The sequence below is a fragment of the Plectropomus leopardus genome, chromosome 18 (assembly GCF_008729295.1).
Source record: "Plectropomus leopardus isolate mb chromosome 18, YSFRI_Pleo_2.0, whole genome shotgun sequence".
Lineage (NCBI taxonomy): Eukaryota > Metazoa > Chordata > Actinopteri > Perciformes > Serranidae > Plectropomus > Plectropomus leopardus.
Window position 1 is genome coordinate 8898560 of NC_056480.1, and position 17685 is coordinate 8916244.

The 17685-nt window shown below is 41.1% G+C and overlaps 1 protein-coding gene across 2 annotated transcripts in view; it reads right to left on the reverse strand.

Annotated features, from left to right (window-relative positions):
* Positions 1–17685, reverse strand: part of rbms3 (RNA binding motif, single stranded interacting protein) — a 379413-nt gene that overhangs the window by 261448 nt on the left and 100280 nt on the right. The window contains exon 1 of one of the 2 annotated variants that reach the window (XM_042506229.1): positions 4253–5441. The exons of the other annotated variant lie outside the window; for it this stretch is intronic. Within the exon in view, the coding sequence (XP_042362163.1) occupies positions 4253–4327 (75 nt within the window). The 5' untranslated portion in view covers positions 4328–5441. Of the gene's footprint in view, positions 1–4252; positions 5442–17685 lie in introns of those variants that run through there. 2 annotated transcript variants of the gene reach the window in all.

The following is a 17685-nucleotide window of genomic DNA, read 5'->3' on the forward strand; positions in this document are numbered from 1 at the left end:
ACAATAATTGATCTGTATGCTGTAATTGTTCTCGTGGGTGAGGGGAGGGGCCAGAGCGAGGCTTTTTTTTACCGTAATTTTCTCATTTATGATGCACATCTATTACCTATCATTAAAGTTGAATGCATGGCAAGCTGTGAACAGCACTACACATCAGACTAACACAGGCTGGATAAAGGGCCGAATTTCAGCAAATGACTCCATGGACTGATCAGCTGGGGAATAGGCAGAAATAGGCCCTTTAAAGGATCCTCTCATCAAAGCTGCATCCTGCCAGCTCCCCCCTCCCTCTAAGCCATAACCTCATATAAAAGTCACACACACACACACTGACACGCCGAGGCGCACACACAGACAGGCGGACACACAAATCCTCTTTCGGGAATCAATAATTCAGCTAAAGAGAAGCACATGCTACGCCCCACTGCACTAATCAATAGAAAGCCAAATGTTATCTTTTCATCTCATTCTCTGACTTTCACATTCTAATCTGGGGCCGGCTAGCTCATGCTGGACAGCATCAGAGAACTCCATTAAATCAGAATATAATACAGACGTACAGACGGGGATAAAGGGACCCCAAATTCAGAAGGCGCCTGGGTTTATTCTGACAATGTTAGCTCCTCTCTTTACAATAGAGTCCTTAGTTGTAAGCGAGCGCAGATGTTCTATAAATTTTCTATGCATAGAATCTCAAATATGTGTCATAAAATGGAGGCGAGAGAAGGAGAATGGCAACACTTTAGTATGAGTTACGCCCCGCTCCCCCTCCCTATCCCTGCAAGATATTTATGCCCCCCACCCACTTCTCTTGGGAGAATGAGGCCATACCTTGAGAATGCAGCAGTAGAGATAAATAGAGAGACTTTTGTGATTTCAGACTGATGACTAAATCGGAGTGTGCAAAATAAAGGGCTTACAGGGAATTTGTGTGTTTGTGTGTGTGTGCAGTCCGACTGTGTGGACTGAACCTGCAGCCTTCTCCCCTCTCTGTAATCGAGCTATCAATGGGCATTAATGAGAGTGTGAGATAGCTCTCCACAACCCTCTCGGCCACATCGCCCAACACTCTGGCCTCTCACCCCGCCTCCCTTTCTCCCGCTGACCTCGTCCGTGGCTCGATCATATCAGCCCAGGAGGCCGCCGGCTACGCTAACTAACCATGAAAATGAATACGGATGTCAGCTGATTTATAAACGGAAATGTATGCTCGCCCCCCCTGCTATAGCTCTCGTTTGCATGACACAGGACCCTAGCCGCTCGCTCAAGGATACATCAATCGCTGACGGTGGCAAGATCGGATCTGCGCTGACCTTGGGAGTGAACTGCAGCACAGGCGGAGGAGGCAGGGGGCCCTGTTGCAACAGAGCAAGCAAGCAGGCGGGCAGAAAGCGAGAGGAGGGAGGAAGAGGGGGAAAAGAAAAGTGGAAGGGAGGGAGGGGAGAGTGGAGGGGCATGCCCTGATTGAGAGGCCCCCGAGATGAGCAACTCTGAGATATGAGAAGGGGGAGGGAGGGGAAAGAGGGGAGGGTGGAGGGAGTCGCGGAGGGGGGGCGGGAGTGAGAGGGAGGCCATATGGCAGCAGCACAAATGTATTAAACTATAAATCAGGGTGAGAGCTAGTGGACTGCCAGGTGGGGCTGCAGGCAGGTCGTCCCTGCAGGCAGGTCAGATCTGCTGGAGGCGCACAGCTCCACAATCCAGCTCCACATGGAAAAGGATCACTGATAGTTTGCTACGTTTGGCTTTATCAATTTTATTGATAATCATTGCATAAAGTTATTTTCTTTCCGCCTTAATAGAGGAAATGAACCACATTTTAACTTTAATTTCTCTAGTGTTAGAAAGTGTTCAACACTGCTGCCAATAAAACAGGAACCAATATCAAAACAATATTTTTTCGATACCTTTCATAAGGGAAAAATAAACTTCACAAGGGAAAAATAAACTTCTTTATTTGCTCAATAACGTTTGTTTTTTTTGGCTTGTTTTTTTGCTCAGTGATTCAGCTTTTGTGCGCAATGCATCAGGTTTGTCAGTCACTATTTGTAAACATGCTCACCAGCTAAAGTAAATCTTTTGGTGTTTCGCCTTGCTGTATTTACATTTTTTGGTGCTCTGTCTATTGGAAGCATGCTACTTACAGTCTGCCACCTGCTTGCTACCTTTTTAAAATTCTCCGACCTCACCTGAGTGCTATGGGGATAAACGCTCATAAATATCCTGAACACAAAAAAAATAAGAAGAAAATTAGAATTACAGTCAGAGGGCAGAGTCTCTGCAGAAAAACACACTGCTACACACTAAGAGTGGGTCAAAAACGATGACTGAGAGAAATTACTTCTGTAGGAGTATATGCACGTTTCGTTTTTTGTTTTTTAAATCCCACATAATATATGTTTAAACAACGAGCTAGTAGAGTTTCCTAATTAAGATCAGAAAACATCTGATCACAAAATGTGTAAAAAAGCCTCTAAATTGCTCCAATTGTTCAATGCTGACTTCAAACACGTTTTGATACTGTGCCAATGACACATTTCGGTCATGTCCTGTATTCAGAATACAAACTGCTCCCATCAGGTAGACGCTAGAGTCACTATTAAATAAAGACAAGATACCTGAATATAGGTATAAGAAATCTTTCACCCCTCTGTCAGTGGATCCCCTAAACTCAGGATATAAGTAGGTCGTAAAATGAGGGGCAGTGTTACATGTTTTTCAATACACTGTATGTCTGTTTCTGCACTATCAATGTGTTTCTATGTGGAGGCCTTTACATCCAAGACAAATTTCCAGAGGGACAAATAAACTAATCATGAATCTTGAAGTTAGATTCCCTTTCCTACAGTATCTATACAGCTATGCATGCAATCGGAGATATTTACAAAGAATATGTGATTTTTTAATGATATCACATACAACAGTACTTAAAGGTCTATTGTGTACGATCAGTGAGGTTGCAGAGCCAAAACTTCTCACATATGCCAAGTGTGTATGAGAATATGGTGGCTGATGTAAAAAAAATAAATGGCCCTATCTGGAGCCACTGTTTGATTTGTCCATTCTGGGCTACTGTAGAACAAAAACACAAACTTTGCAGATGAGGACCAGCTCCATATTTTGATATAAACAGCTCACGCTAAGGTAACAAAATTACGCTGATTCTTATTTTCAGGTGATTAACAACAAATAAAAACATAGTTATAATTATTATATACAATTTCTACCAACAGATGGCCTTACATCCCATATACTGGTACCTAACCAACCAGCAACCAACTGAGACCAAACTATTGCACAAAGTTCATTTGCACACATTCACCATGCTGCTCAGTGATTGCAGTGTATCTCAGTGTCACAATAATGAACAGAAATTAGTGTTACACATGTGGTAGAAAAACAAATAGAGTAATCCCCAAAAGGCTTCCATTTTAATCCCTTGATGATGTCTGGGTAGTGTGCCCAGCCAGTGTCCTGGCAGCCATCAGGGCCCAGGCCTGGGCTCCCATCCCAGAGGCACCGATGCATACTACAGCTAGAGCAAACACGGGCAGCCGTCCTCATGCCTGCTCTCCGTCAGAAACACACCGACCGACCATCGCCGTGAAAAAAGGAGAGTTTATAACCTGTTTGCCCGCTCTTTGTGAAGCACCACAATGAATCATTTGTGCTGGTTAGCGAGTAACAACAACATAATTAAATGTTTTATTCGCCTCAATCAGAAAAAGTGGCACTGAAAGCATTTGAACAAAGGCCTGCTTTCAGCTTGAAAATGCTTCATTAGTAAATTAAATGTGGATCCTATTTCTCTCATTTGTTTAAAAAGCTGCCTGTCAGTTATTTTGATTAAAAGAAAAACTGTTTTTTAACACTTCAGGCCAACGCACTACATCACATCAAGATCTCATCAGTTTGCAGGTGAGACGATGGATGGAGGCTACTGGACAGCTCCCAGTAACGGTCTGGTGGGTTGTACTAACTCAAGCCTTGATCCCTGATCCTTCATACACACACACAGCCACACACACACACACGCTGACACAGACATCCAAACTCCAGCGAGGTAACCTGCCATCTGAAACCATCACAGCCAAGGCCAGCTATCCATCAAATCCCATCTCCACTCAGGGATGAGAGGGGGATGAAGAGGGAGGGAGGGAGGGAGGGAGGAAGGGAGGGGTGAGGGAGGCAGGGCAGGAGTGTTGGAGGAGGATGAGTAGGCTTGAGGAATGTGAGAAGAGCACAAGCGTACCTTGGTCTGGAGATAGTGGGGGTAGTAGTAGGTGTACTGAGGGTACATTGGCTGCTGCTCCAATCGCTTGCCCATGTAGCTGGAATCCTTAGCACTGAGGCAGGGAATGGTGACACGGGGGCGGAAGCTGCCAAGTAGCTAGCGACGGGATAGAGGCAGCGGAGGTGCTGTGCGATTCCTGTCTTGGCTGTCCGCACCACTGTGTCGCTATAGCCGGCTCTCCAGGGAGAAGACAAGGAACTGCGTGCCGGACAGGGTGGAGGTCTGCCTCTGATGGGGGAAGCTCCTCGCCGGTTATCGGGCAGATGCTCGCTCAGTCTCTCAGTGCTGGATGTGATGGAAATATTTCCACAAGTGCTAGAAACCAAGAGCGCCGTGTCCGTCAGTGGTATCGGATAGTAACGCGTGATATGGGTGAGGTAGAGGAAGAAGAGGGAAGAGAAGAGGTGCAGGTGGCAGTAGCTCTGGCAGTCCTGTGGAGGTTGGAGAATGGGAGAAGGAAGAAGAAGAGGAGGAAAGGAGGAGGAAAAGGGATGGCAAGGAAAAACGGGAGAGGATGTATAGGTTCACTTCTCTATTTGAGCTGTTTCACTCCAGTCTTTCGCCTGGGCTTTAATCTGCCTCTCTCTCAGACACACTGTGAATCTGACTCTCTCTCGCTGCCCCTCTCTCTCTCTCTCTGTCCCTCTCTTACACACACACACCGTCTCTCTCTCTCCTCTGTAGTCTGATCCGATGGTGGCTGCGTGCTGTCCTGTTTGACAGAGGGGGAGATATCCTCAGCACCGGTTGCCGACAGATGCACTTTGTGCACGGAGCAGAATCACAACACACGAGAGCCGAGCGCAGACACAGAAAGCAATCTCAGTCGAGCCAGCAGGAGGGCAGATAACACACAGAAATGATCCCAGTTTCTAAATGATGTAGCACAAGCGTGTATTTAAAAAATCCACCGGTTGGTTAGTCAATCCAGATAGTGGGAGAAGAAAAAAAACACAGTGACTGTGTCCCAGGTGCCCAGCAGAGAAGGAGTCCCTCGTCTGCGATCCTCCCTCTTCCTGCACTTGTAAAAATGTGTTCCTTATTTCGTCCTTGGCTCTCTCACTCCTCTAAGCAGCCTGCCTCGTTCTCTTTCCCTCTGTCACACAGTTGCTCTCTCTCTTACTCTCGCGTGCGCTTTCTCTATCACTCAGCCTCTCTCTCTCTCTCTCTCTGTGTCTCTCTCCTTCTCCTCCACACTGACAGGGCGGTAAAAGGGGGCTCGTCCGAGGCTGCGAGCAGAGCAGACTGCCTCCTCCTTCTCCAGCCCAGCCGGTAGGAGGGTCTTTAGCAGCTCTGTGCGAGAGAAGGATCCAGACACAGACCAGCGGGCTGCAGCGTTTCCACAACCTGGGAGAACGCAGGGAAGAGGAGTGGAGACAAGAGGGGGATGGCGTCAGCGCGAGCAGTCGATTCCCCCTACTGGCTGCGCACGGAGCTACCGGCTGGAACACACTGAGTCCTCAAACAAACACTTTTCTCTTAACAAACTTGGAGGAGTTAATCCCAAAAACAGTTGTTTCATAAACCACCTTCAGTGTGCAACTTTTCAGAACTTGAGAGTATATTTTGAAGCAGTGTTAACTGTATTGACGAGGGGTTTAACAGTACACAAGAGTCACGGTTCAGTTCTTAGTCTGGTAAAGGTGTCACAGTTCACTGAGAGTTTAATACAGCAAGAGAGCAGTGCAGAGTCACAGACAGACAAAAAAGTCTTGTTGGGGACCAGTTGTGGACAAAGTACACATGACTCAAATTAAAGATACTCATATCCAAATATTACTCCAATGTATGTGAAAGTTGCAATAATATGATTACTTGAGTTAAAAAAACTTACCCTAGCAAATACTAACCCTAACCCTTTTTTTATTTTAATCACAACACATTGGTGAATCCACGGGTAAAGTGGAGTGTTTGACAATTTTCTGGGCAAATCCATTAGCATTCATTTAATAAAAAATAGCAGAAAACTGTAACTAGGTTTACCACAAGCACAGACAGCAGCTTTGTTTAAAATATTCATCTGGAATTAAGCAAATACCTTGATGTGCCATGAGGAGGTTTGTTCATGGTAAAAAGAGCAAGCCTTTTAAAACTACATGTCTCATTCTTCATCTACAATACTTCATAACTGGACTTGAGATGTGGTCATGGGTTATCTGGTGCCAGATACAGCCACCTGCTGATGATCTCTTCTCTCTACCTGTCTCTACCAATGAGTTTCCCAATCTGATTTGTGCATGAGCGAGATAGATGTATGGGAACACCACTTTGACAAGCAAACCAGACGCAGAAGTGCATGATCACAGTTTATGGATATAGAAATGTAGTGAAGTCAAAAGAACCATACACATCTTTCAAATGTAGTGGAGTCAAAGTAATATGTTTCCAAAACTGTATTTAAATATAGTACTAAAGTAAATGAACTTTGTAACTGTCGACCACTGGAGGTAACAATTGACTGAGGTAATTGGCAACTTAGACAAACTATTTTCATTCGCAAAATACGGATCATTTCAAACACTTCTTTAAATCACTGGTTGAACACTGTACAAACACTTTCCCAAAGGGCAACAGGTCACAACAGACTATAAAACTGAAAAAGGATCCGTTATGATATGAAACTGAAATAACTAAAGTGCATCAACTAATACAAAACAAAACTTGTGCATCAGGAGGAGCGATACATTCAGTTCCACCTTGGCTATATTTAAGCATTCAACGCACCCAAACATTTACTGTCCTGGTGATGGGACGCTGTCGAATGTATGTCAGCATGTCTCCATGCATTTCCATCACAAACCCTAAAGTGGTGCACCAACTCCAACACACCCTCCTAGAGTGTTAGAAACATCTCTCTCTGTTGCCGTTTTAGCTGACCAGGACCTGCAGGCGAGTCCTCCAGCTCTGGTGTTGCTGCGTAAAGCTAAAGGTTTCTGGGTGGAACTAGCACAACTTTGTTTCAACATTACGTGCATCAATGTTGCCTATGCACCAGACCATGATGGTTCAGTATGAATACATGAACTTTTACAGTCTTGGTATTTCCATTAAGTGTTGCCTGGAAACCATGTTCTTATCAATGATTATATTTTCAATCACAATTTTGTTCTGTCATTTTGTTTTTTAAAGCTACAGTTGGAAATTTTTCTAAAAATGTTTTTTGTCATATTTTCCAAACTCATTTTCTAAACTATATTGAAAGTGGTACATGAGTCAGATAGTGTGTGCAAAAAAATCATCTTTGAACTGCCTCTGATGGCTCACCAAAAACAACCAATTAAAGCCAAAGACGCATTTGTTCAATCATGTTGATCACTGCTCACAAACTGTGGACAAACTAGTCAGCGCCGATTAAACATGAATCAAGATTCTGTTACTGAATTGCTTATTTCTTGTCTCAAATGTTTTCAGACACATATGTTTAGCTGTAAAATGAGACCATTTGTGACCCAGATGCCTTTTTAGAAATAGTCAACAGAAGTAAGATGTGATCCACATGACTGACAGCTCCTTTAGAGACTCTGTAGCCCCTGACTGTTTTTATTTAAATGCAGTACGGCCGTTAGAAACACTACTTTTTTTTTCACAGTTGATCACTCTCATTCAGTGCTGTGTAAAATATACTGACAGTTTCAGCAATTATGAAAAACGTTCAAAAAAAGGGTTAAAAGTTAGCAACTATAGCTTTAAATCATTGATTAGATATGAGAAAGCAATATTTGGTCTGTGTTAGTTTACAAAAAAGCATCACTACATTAATAGGTGGGGTACAATAATCTCAAACATTTACAAAGGCAGTAAGAGGGAAACCGCTTTCTGTGTAACGTCAAAAGATGACAGTGGATGAATCCTCCTCTGATTGACCGAGACCGAGACCAAAAACATCACAAGAATGTGCAGTCGGTGAGTGTTTTTGCCTGATCACAAGTAACCTCAGCTACACTCAGACTTCTGCAAAGATCAAAAACACAAGGCTCAGGAAGTCCCCCTCCTTTTTCTAAACCTTAGTCCTTCAGGGTATCTCAGTGACTCTGAGGCCACAAGTTCAGGAGCTTCATTTTTCACTCAATTAGCAAATCAACTTGATTTTCATTTAAATCATCTGACATGAATCCTGCAGGAAAAAAACACAGCCAAAAACTACACCAAGAAAACGACCGGACTGAAAACAATTATGTTCTGGCAATTTCTGTGTCTGAAAATAGACATCTGACTGTGATGAGTTTAGTTTTGTATTTCATCTGTTACACTTGAAAGAATTTCACAAAACCCACGAGGCTGATGTCTCGTCAAACAATAATAACCTAATTACATATTTCTAGTGCAACACTCAAGATAAGTGAGTTCATCTGTAAACACACTTTCTTCATCTCTGAGTACATTGATAATTATTTTTGTTGCACCAATATGTATGACAGTGCAAGTGTTGTAGTCCTGCAATGATTATTTTATGAATTTGATCAATTGCAAAGACAGTAGTCAATATTTTTGATTTGTTTTGCAATGCTGATTATTTTCAAGCATGAACGCTTGAGACACATACAGTAATGTAGCACAAATGCCACATATTTCTATGAGATGTGTCTAAAAGGGCCCACTGCATGTGGACGGACTGAATCAATAGCAGCAGAAGAATCTCAGAGACCAAAACAAAGCTCAGAAGGAAAGGGCAGCCTTTTACAGATATAGAGAGGAAAATATAATTATCAGATAGGGCACTTTTATCCGTAGGAAAGACATGAGGCTGATATCGATTGCGGATTACCAGATTAACAGCTTCCAGATCAACTAGACACATAAACTCCCAGCATCTGGGGAAGGGCAGAAAGCAGAGAACAAAGACAGTAAGACGGACAAAGGCCAATGGAGAGAGTAATAGAACGAGAGATACCGAGAGAAAATGAGATAAGAAACATCGGGAGACAGGACCTGAAGGAGGCACAGAGGCAGAAAAGATTCATATGTCTTTATAACACCGTGTGTCCACTGAGCAACCATGTAAAGTCGTCTCTGTAGTTCACAGATAAGGCTCATCATTTTCTGTTCTCACTTAAAAATACTGCGATTAAAGGAGTAGAACTGAGCAGTTAGGTCAGTTTAAGCTGATTTTCATCCAGATTTTGTCCACATGCGACCAAAAGTTGTTTCCCTTCTGCAAATGATGCCTCTGCCGATAGAAAGTGAGGACAAATATGGAGGAAAGGATGCAAATGAGCGGCTAATTATACACAATCCCAAAAAGTAATGAAAGAACAGTAAGTGTTCCTATGTGCAAATGCACTGTGCTGTTATTTTTTGTATTTATTTTAAGTTCCCTTTTTATTTTAAGAGTACTATTAATAAATCAATTTAAACATTTATAAGTCTTTTTTTTAAAAAAAAAAAATGCTGGTTCCTGCTTTTCAAATGCGAGAATTCATTGCTTTTTCTTATTATTTCTGACATTTTTATAAAACTTTTAATGAATTCTAGAGAAAATAATTAGCAGATGGTTTTAGCACTAACCTAAACCTATCTCTATAATTACACAAACCCCTAATCTTTTTTTTTTTTTTTTAAATCTTTGCTACTAATTCTGACTGCACCCTGACTAACCTTCTCTGAAGTTTATTCAAATTAGTGGACACCGAATGGAGACACAGGGGAGTACCATTACACAGACACTGGTCAGCTAATCCATTAATATTCATCGATCCAACCATTAAGAATTAAGAGCTGGGAATTGAGACTTGACTCCTGAAACTAAAGAACTTGACCCCTGGCCCTGCAGACAACACTAGAAAGTACCCTGAGAGCCGGCTGACGTGAACTTTCAGCCTCTGCCCAGGAGTTGACTAAGGTTAGTTTATGGAAGCAATTTCCAGCGATGTGACTGAGCGCAGTAACGCACGCTGTGTGTAAATAAATGTCGGCGCTGCGTCTCATTCTGTGGAAGCAGACCTTGAAGACTGGAGGTGTGTGTTTTGCTCTGGCGGTGATGGAAGCGCTCTGGTCTGAATCAGCGGGGCTGACGTCACAGACGGGTGACATGCAGCCAAATATTTCATGGAAAGAGAGCCAGAGTGAGGGAGTATCTCTGTGTTCTTGTATTATTAATACCAGTGGTGGAGTGTTACTATATACATTTACTGAAGTGCTTTACTTAAGTGCAAATTTGAGGTACTTGTACTTTACTTGAGTATTTTGTTTTCATGCTACTTTATACTTTTACTCCATTACATTTGGAGGGAAATATTCTACTTTTAACTTCTCTACATTTATCTGACAGCTTTTATTGCTTTACAAATTAAGATTTTTTTACTAAAAAAATAACATAACATTTTTAAAGTATGATTGTTTTTTTTAATAAATTAAACTACCCAACAGTGTATATATATGTATGTATTTGTTGATGAATCAATTAGCCAAATGACAGAAAATTAATTTTCAGCTATTTTGATATTTAACATTTTAGTCATTTTCTTTATTCCCCCTTTTTCTTTTTTAATAATTTTTAATTTTTTTGGCTCCAGTTTATGAAGGTGGCAGGTTTGAATAATTTTGAGTTTTTTGTGTTTGTTCTGCATTGAGTACTTTTACTTTTAATACTTTAAGTACATTTTCCTGATTGTACTTACTTGTACTTAAGAAGCAATTTCGATTAAGGACTTTTATTTGTATTTCCACAATGTGGTATTAGTACTTTTACTTAAAAAAAAGTAACTGCGTAATTCTTCCACCACTGATTAATGCTGATGTAACATCTACTCATTTGCTGCTGATTCATCTCCATGTGAAAGCTGTGGAAAATGTGGAGATAAGAGATCATTTGGCAAGTGTGAAGTGATTTTCAGAAGATTCTGCTTCCTTTCAATGTACTTTGTGTATTATTGTATACTGGGGTTTGCCACACAGAACAGCACTCCAAAGTGGATTCAGTATTCCTCCAAGTGAGTGAGAACTGATCTGATTCACAAGCCGATTTGTCAAAATGAAACTCAAACTTTGCCTCTCTGCCGCTCTAAATATTTAAAAACCTGCACCAAGAAATATTTGCTAATACTTTGCAGCCGGGTCTGTCAAGAATTTTCACATAACAAAGCCAAAGCCATCTGCTGCCCCTCTGTTCTGAGGTCTTTCTTTGATGCTCGCTGATTCACTTTCTAAATTGAGAAGCATGAGTGAGTCATTCGTGGGACTTTAAAATAGAGAGAGAGGAAGACAGCTGAGGGTATATCGTGCCCCTGAAGGTGTTAAGTAGTTACAATCCTCCTCTAAAAGAATCAGGCAAGTCTAGGAGCAGAAAACCACAGCATGATCACAGCGTGGCCTCTGATCTGAGCAGTTCAAGAGTGACTGTGAGGTTTTTTAAAAAAAAAAAAATATTTAGCCTGTATTTAACCAGATCAGTCTTTTCTTACTTGGCAAATTTGTATGGCATTAGCAGCAAGATTTTTTGGGGGGAGATATTTCAATTATATTAACATCCATGGAGATATTGGTGTCCTGAGGAGATGCCCTTTACTTCATTGACTGCTCTGACAAAACAAATTATACTGCAAATGCCCTGGATCTTAAGTAAAACAACATAGTCACCAGAAGAAAATGTTGGCATTGTAAGTTTCTGCAAACCATGTGTGTGTACATAACATTTGTACATCTTTTACTTATCCACGTTTCTAAATTTATGTAGTTTTGATTTTCACTTTGATGAGATGGTTGACAAGCTGCAGACCACCGCAGACCCATGTTCAAGACCAACAAACAACAAAAGCCCCTGTTTTTTCAGCTGAACATAAGTGTATTTGTACATTTAATGAATTTCATACATATATCTACATTTCTAAAAATGACAGTGTTGACTGCATGTACATGAGCTGATTTTTTCATCTAGGTGGAGGGGACGGTGGACTGCATGTCACCTTCGCAAGACAGCTGCCAAGCCGCAGATCACTGCTTGAGACCAACAAACAACAAATCTAAGTGTTTTTTTTGGTGATCCATCATCAGCAAAGTACCCAACTCTCTAACTTGAGTCCAAGTACAGACACTCCTGGTATACAAGTGAAAGCTGTAGAGTCAAATTATTACTTGATCTAAAGTACTAGAGTACTAGCTTTTAAAAATACGTACGTTTTAAAGGACCTTTTTTTAATGTCTACACATTGTATATTGTCACAGTACATTTACAGAACCTAATGACTCTAAAACAACTGACTGGATGAACTGATTTGCTTGGAAAACCTGTAGAATGAAAAGCTTGTTGAATATGCAGCAAAGCCTATAGAAACACATACTAACAAACGGACCACCGTCGCCATTTTCAGTTTTTTAAGGGGGAAAATGAATACTTCCACCAACTTTCTCAGATTCGATGGTGAAGTCTTGTAGTACGTGTTTTTGCACAGTAAATAGAGCAAACGTTTAAACTGATACGAGTCATTCTTCATCTCAAATAATTCAAACATTGACTTGAGCTACAGCCATGTTGTGATCTGGTAGTGACCGTCATCTCCATCTGTTGCCGTAGCTATTAATAACAATACATAACTAAATAAAACCTCCTGCTGACGACATCTTCCCTCTACCTGTCTCTACCGATGAGCTGCCCAATCTGAGTGGCGCATGTGCAAGGAAGAGGAACGGGAACCCTACCTTGTTTAACAAACCACACACAGAACTGCATGATCACAGTTTATGGACTTTTGCAGTGCATAAAAAAGAAACACTAGATATATACCGCCACATAGTCGTATGCCTCTGCGCACAAGTCAAGTTTCACTTACAGGTTACATCCAGGATGCCTCACGAACAGAAGATCTATACAATCAGCATATTTTAAGATGATCTTTGAGGGTTCTTGAGTTATGGCCAAAAACATGTTGTATGAGGTCACCATTACCTTGACCTTTGCACACCAAATTCTCATCAGCTCAAGTGAATGTTTTTGTCAAATCTGAATCAAATGCCCTGAGATATCTCGTACTAGAATGAAACAAATGCAAGGTCGATGCAACCTTTGAGCACCAAGATCTAATTAGTTCCTCCGTGAACGTTTAAGCCAAATTTGAAGAAATTCCCTTAAGGTGTCATTAGATATCAGGTTCACAAGAATGAAACAGATGAGGTCACAATGGCCTTGAACTTTGACCTCTGACTACCAAAATTTAATCAGTACATCCTTGAGCCCAAGTGGCCTTGGGCTCAAGGACGTGTCTAAAAATGACAATATTCCCTCAAGGTGGTCTTGAGATATCAAGAATGGCAGGGTGGATGGACAACCTGAAAACATAATGCCTGCCGGCATGGAGGCATAAAAAATCATCTGCTGACTTCAAAGCAAAAGTAATGAGTAACAAGAGCCTTCACAGAATTGAGTCAAAAGTGCAATATTTGTCATTCAAATGTGGTGGAATCAAAGTAACAAGTATTCAAAAAAAAAAAAACAACCCTCAATTAAAGTACAGATACTCCAAAACTGTACTTAAGTACAGTATTTAAGTAGATGTAGTTTGTTACTGTTCACCACTGGAAGGAATGATATTGGGGAATCAAGACATTTAAGAGTTGAACAATAAGTTGTCTTCAAAACAGTGACGACAGCTACAAAATGTTCCCATCCAAAAGGAATTCCTAGAAAGTCCACAACCACTCTGCCCTGCTGCCTGACCCCTCCCCAGAGGAGACTACTGGACTTCTTCAAGCTGCTGCAGAAACCATGAGGCTTTGTTTCCTTTGGTTGGCTGGACTGTCCTGTCATGGGTGTTTCCCAGAAATGACCAGATGTGTGGAATTCGAGGGAAGGCTGGCGCAGAGCCAGGGGATGGGATATGGGAGAGGAGGAGGAGGAGGAGGAGGAGGAAGGCTGGAAGAATGGAGGCACGGGGGAGAGGAGGGAAGTGGAATTGTGAAACAACAGGGCCTGGTATTCCTGGAAAAACCCTTTTTGCTTTTGGCAGCAGCTCTACTGGGAGACACCCAAGAACCAGAAGATCATCTTACATGTTTTATGCAAACCTACTGATGCAGCATGACTAACCAGCTTCCCTCGGGGCATTTTGCTCACGACAAAGTGAAGGATGAACTATGTCAACAGCCCAACTATGACAGAGCATCTTAGACTGTGCTTGTGTTATGGATTACAGCAGAGATCCTCTGATTACAGTTTACAATAATCTGAGAAAACACAACTGAATGTTGATGATCACGCCAATCAGGAACAGACTGATAAACAGATGTTGTCTGAATACCAGCATTTGTCACACCACAGAAGATCACTTAGTACAGATGATGAAGTTCGTTGGAAGCACCAGCACTGCTATAAAAAGAAAGTGATCTTTTTTTCATTAAAGCAAAATCTAATTTAGCCAAATTTGAAGGCATGCTAAAACACATAAATGCCAGATTTGAGATCAATTTTTAAAAAAAGGAAAGATAATTTAATAACTCCAAATATCTAAGTGTACGAGGTCTACAAGAAAACCACATATTTTTGGCAGTTTCGCTAAAATTGAGAAGAAGTGCAAACCACAGAAAGAAAAAGAGGGTGGGTAACCTCTGAAGTGGTTCTGAGTGTCAATTTGTCTTTATACTGTTTCTTGCAGTTCATGGTGCAATAAATTACTTGATTATTTGATTAACAACATCTAAAATCAGCAAACCAATTACATTACAACTTATTTCAATATAGTCCCTAAGACAAATTGCATGTGAAAAAAATAAGTTATTGAGTTTAAATCATGGTTTCAGTGTCCAATCAGAGACATAAGGTAAAAAAAGAGTTTATTTTTGTGTTTGTAAATAGCGGAGCTTCGCCAAACTGCCCATTACTGTAAGGTGGCACACATTCAAGATTTCTTCCTGAAGGGTTTTAATCTGGGAAGTTCATCAGATGTATGGAAATACAGGATGTAGCCCAATCCGATCAGTTTTGCCAGAATTACAGTAGAAAAACGGATTTTTCACTCAGTAGGTATAAAAATAAGAAGAAAACACAAGTATAATCCATTTCAAGGCAATGTTTATCCTGCTAGCCTATCTTTAGTAATAACCAGGGTAAAGCTGACAGAGACAGGAGAGGGACAAGACTAAAATGGTGTTGGTGGCTGGTTTGCTTTGACTGTACTTGCTGCTAATGAAAAAAAGACAAACATGCATGATTTGAAGATTTAAGTGCACATAATGGGTTCAGGTTAACAATAGTCTAAACATCTTATTCTTGTTATTTCACACAACTGTGACAGTAAACATGATGAATCTATTTAAGATTGATACTGCCATTTGCTTTGAGGACTAATGCTGCGTTTCCATAGAATCAGGCGCGAGAAAAAGTGGCAGGAATGGCAGGATTGTAAAACTAAACATGCATGCCGATATGTTGACATGGTGTTACTATAGTGTTTACAGAAAATGGAATAAAATATATTCAATAAAACTATTCTGTGTTTATCATTTTATGTAATTTTTCATGTAATGTCCAGAAGTTGTTCAGATGTTTTCTCTCTGTTTAAGGAAGCTGCATAATATTCTGTTGTCAATTCCGTCTTGAAGGACGCCAAAACATTAAAATATTCTAAGCGGTGTCGGTATTCTCTGCCGCATCTTTTCCTGTTGTTGTGCTCAAACTAATATGATACTTGGTTTGGTTGTCGTCTCCCTGATCCCCTGTGAATGCAGCATAACTAAGCTTTATATGCCAGAAATACATTGTACTTCCACATCTTGTGGTCAATTTATCCAAATGTTACTTTTGTCCTGCACCTGTGTTTCTTTCAACCCAACACAGAGGGGCAAAAGTAGCATTACACATCGTTAATTCTCTGTCTGGTTGCAACTGAGTCGCTTATTTAAAATTTCTGAAAATTTTAACCCTTGCGTTGTCCTTGGGGTCAATCTGACCCAAAATGAAATCTATTGCCGTCAAAATATGTTTTTTATACTTATGTAAACAAGGTCTAAGTTCCAAAACGAAGGGAAAAATGTATGGTAATGGTTTGGACTGAAATAAGACTAAAGCTGATTGACAATTTATACAATATGCTTGAAATAACAAAACAGGGCAGGGTCAGAATGACCCCAGAAGACATAAGGTGTATGGCAATCCGGAGGACATTACGAGGGTTTTTAAAAAGGCTGTTTTTGATAGAGGACGTCTCAGTTTTTGGTATGATTGAGTTTGACTCATTTATCCAAAATTTAAGGGTTGTTATTGATAGATGACAAGAGTATGATGTTCACAAAAGTATGAAATACTAAAAAGTTATACTTTCATCCCTTGCCTTCTCCAAAACACACTGAATGATGTACTTGTTAACACCCCTGACTCTAAACTCTGTGAATAGATTTGTGAGCGTTCTGTGTGTAAGTTCACCACATCTCTGACACATGCAGTTTCTTAATACATTCTTATCGGTGCACTTACGGATGACAGCCTGAGGTAATTCAACACATTCCCCCTCTGAGAGTATAATTTTCCACCGCGCAAGAGCATAGTGATCTAGTCAAGATATGATTGCAGAGAGCTCCTCTCTATTTATTTATTTTTTTTCCATTTATTTATATACGATGGTCTCATCACCTGGTTTCAGCTGTTTATCTGCCACATTATGAAGTAAAAAAGGGTGGGCTCATTCCGGACCACCGGCCCTGCACCGAGACATTTGATAAACACCAGGCAGATTTCCAGTGAGTCATTAGCTTCTATCACAACACAGAGGAGAGCAATGCAAGCCTAATGGGGAGGAAATATGAAACCAGACGTGCATGAGTAAAAATGACTCACAGCACCCCTTACTACGCCCAACCAGGGACAGGCAACAGACCTAAAAGAGTAAATTGGGTACACTTATGAGATCTCTATTCCAAATGTGTAATGTATATACAAGTCACGCCGACCGACTCATTTCCTGATTAGCGTGATTCGGAGAAAAGATCAGAGTTGTTACAAATGATTTCGTACTTGGAAATGAGGCCCACAGCCAGGGGGATAATACATGTGTGTGTATGTGCAAGTAGATTCCTTAGTGTTTGTGAAACTCCATTTAAAATCAGGTGGTCTACAGCTGCGGCGGTTGTGTGTGTGTGCTGGCGCGAGTGCGTCTGTTTTTCTCTGTGTGAAAAGTTAAAGCAAAAGCGTCTCTGAGGAAACTCAGAGATCATAGTCAGGGTCAAGGTTATTCTGACACCGAAAGGTGAAAACACTTGAGTGGAGCTCAGAGATCAGACTTCCTGTGTGACTGCGACGCTAACCCTAATATAACATATACACTGCAACCGAGAGCCGGCCATGTCCTTCTATGAACCGGCCAGCCTCCCACTGCCAGGGACAGCACAGCTACATCTCTGCAGATGAGGGAGAGATGATGCCAAGAAAATCTCTGCATAATAAGGAATTAAGTGCTGCACAGGCAGAG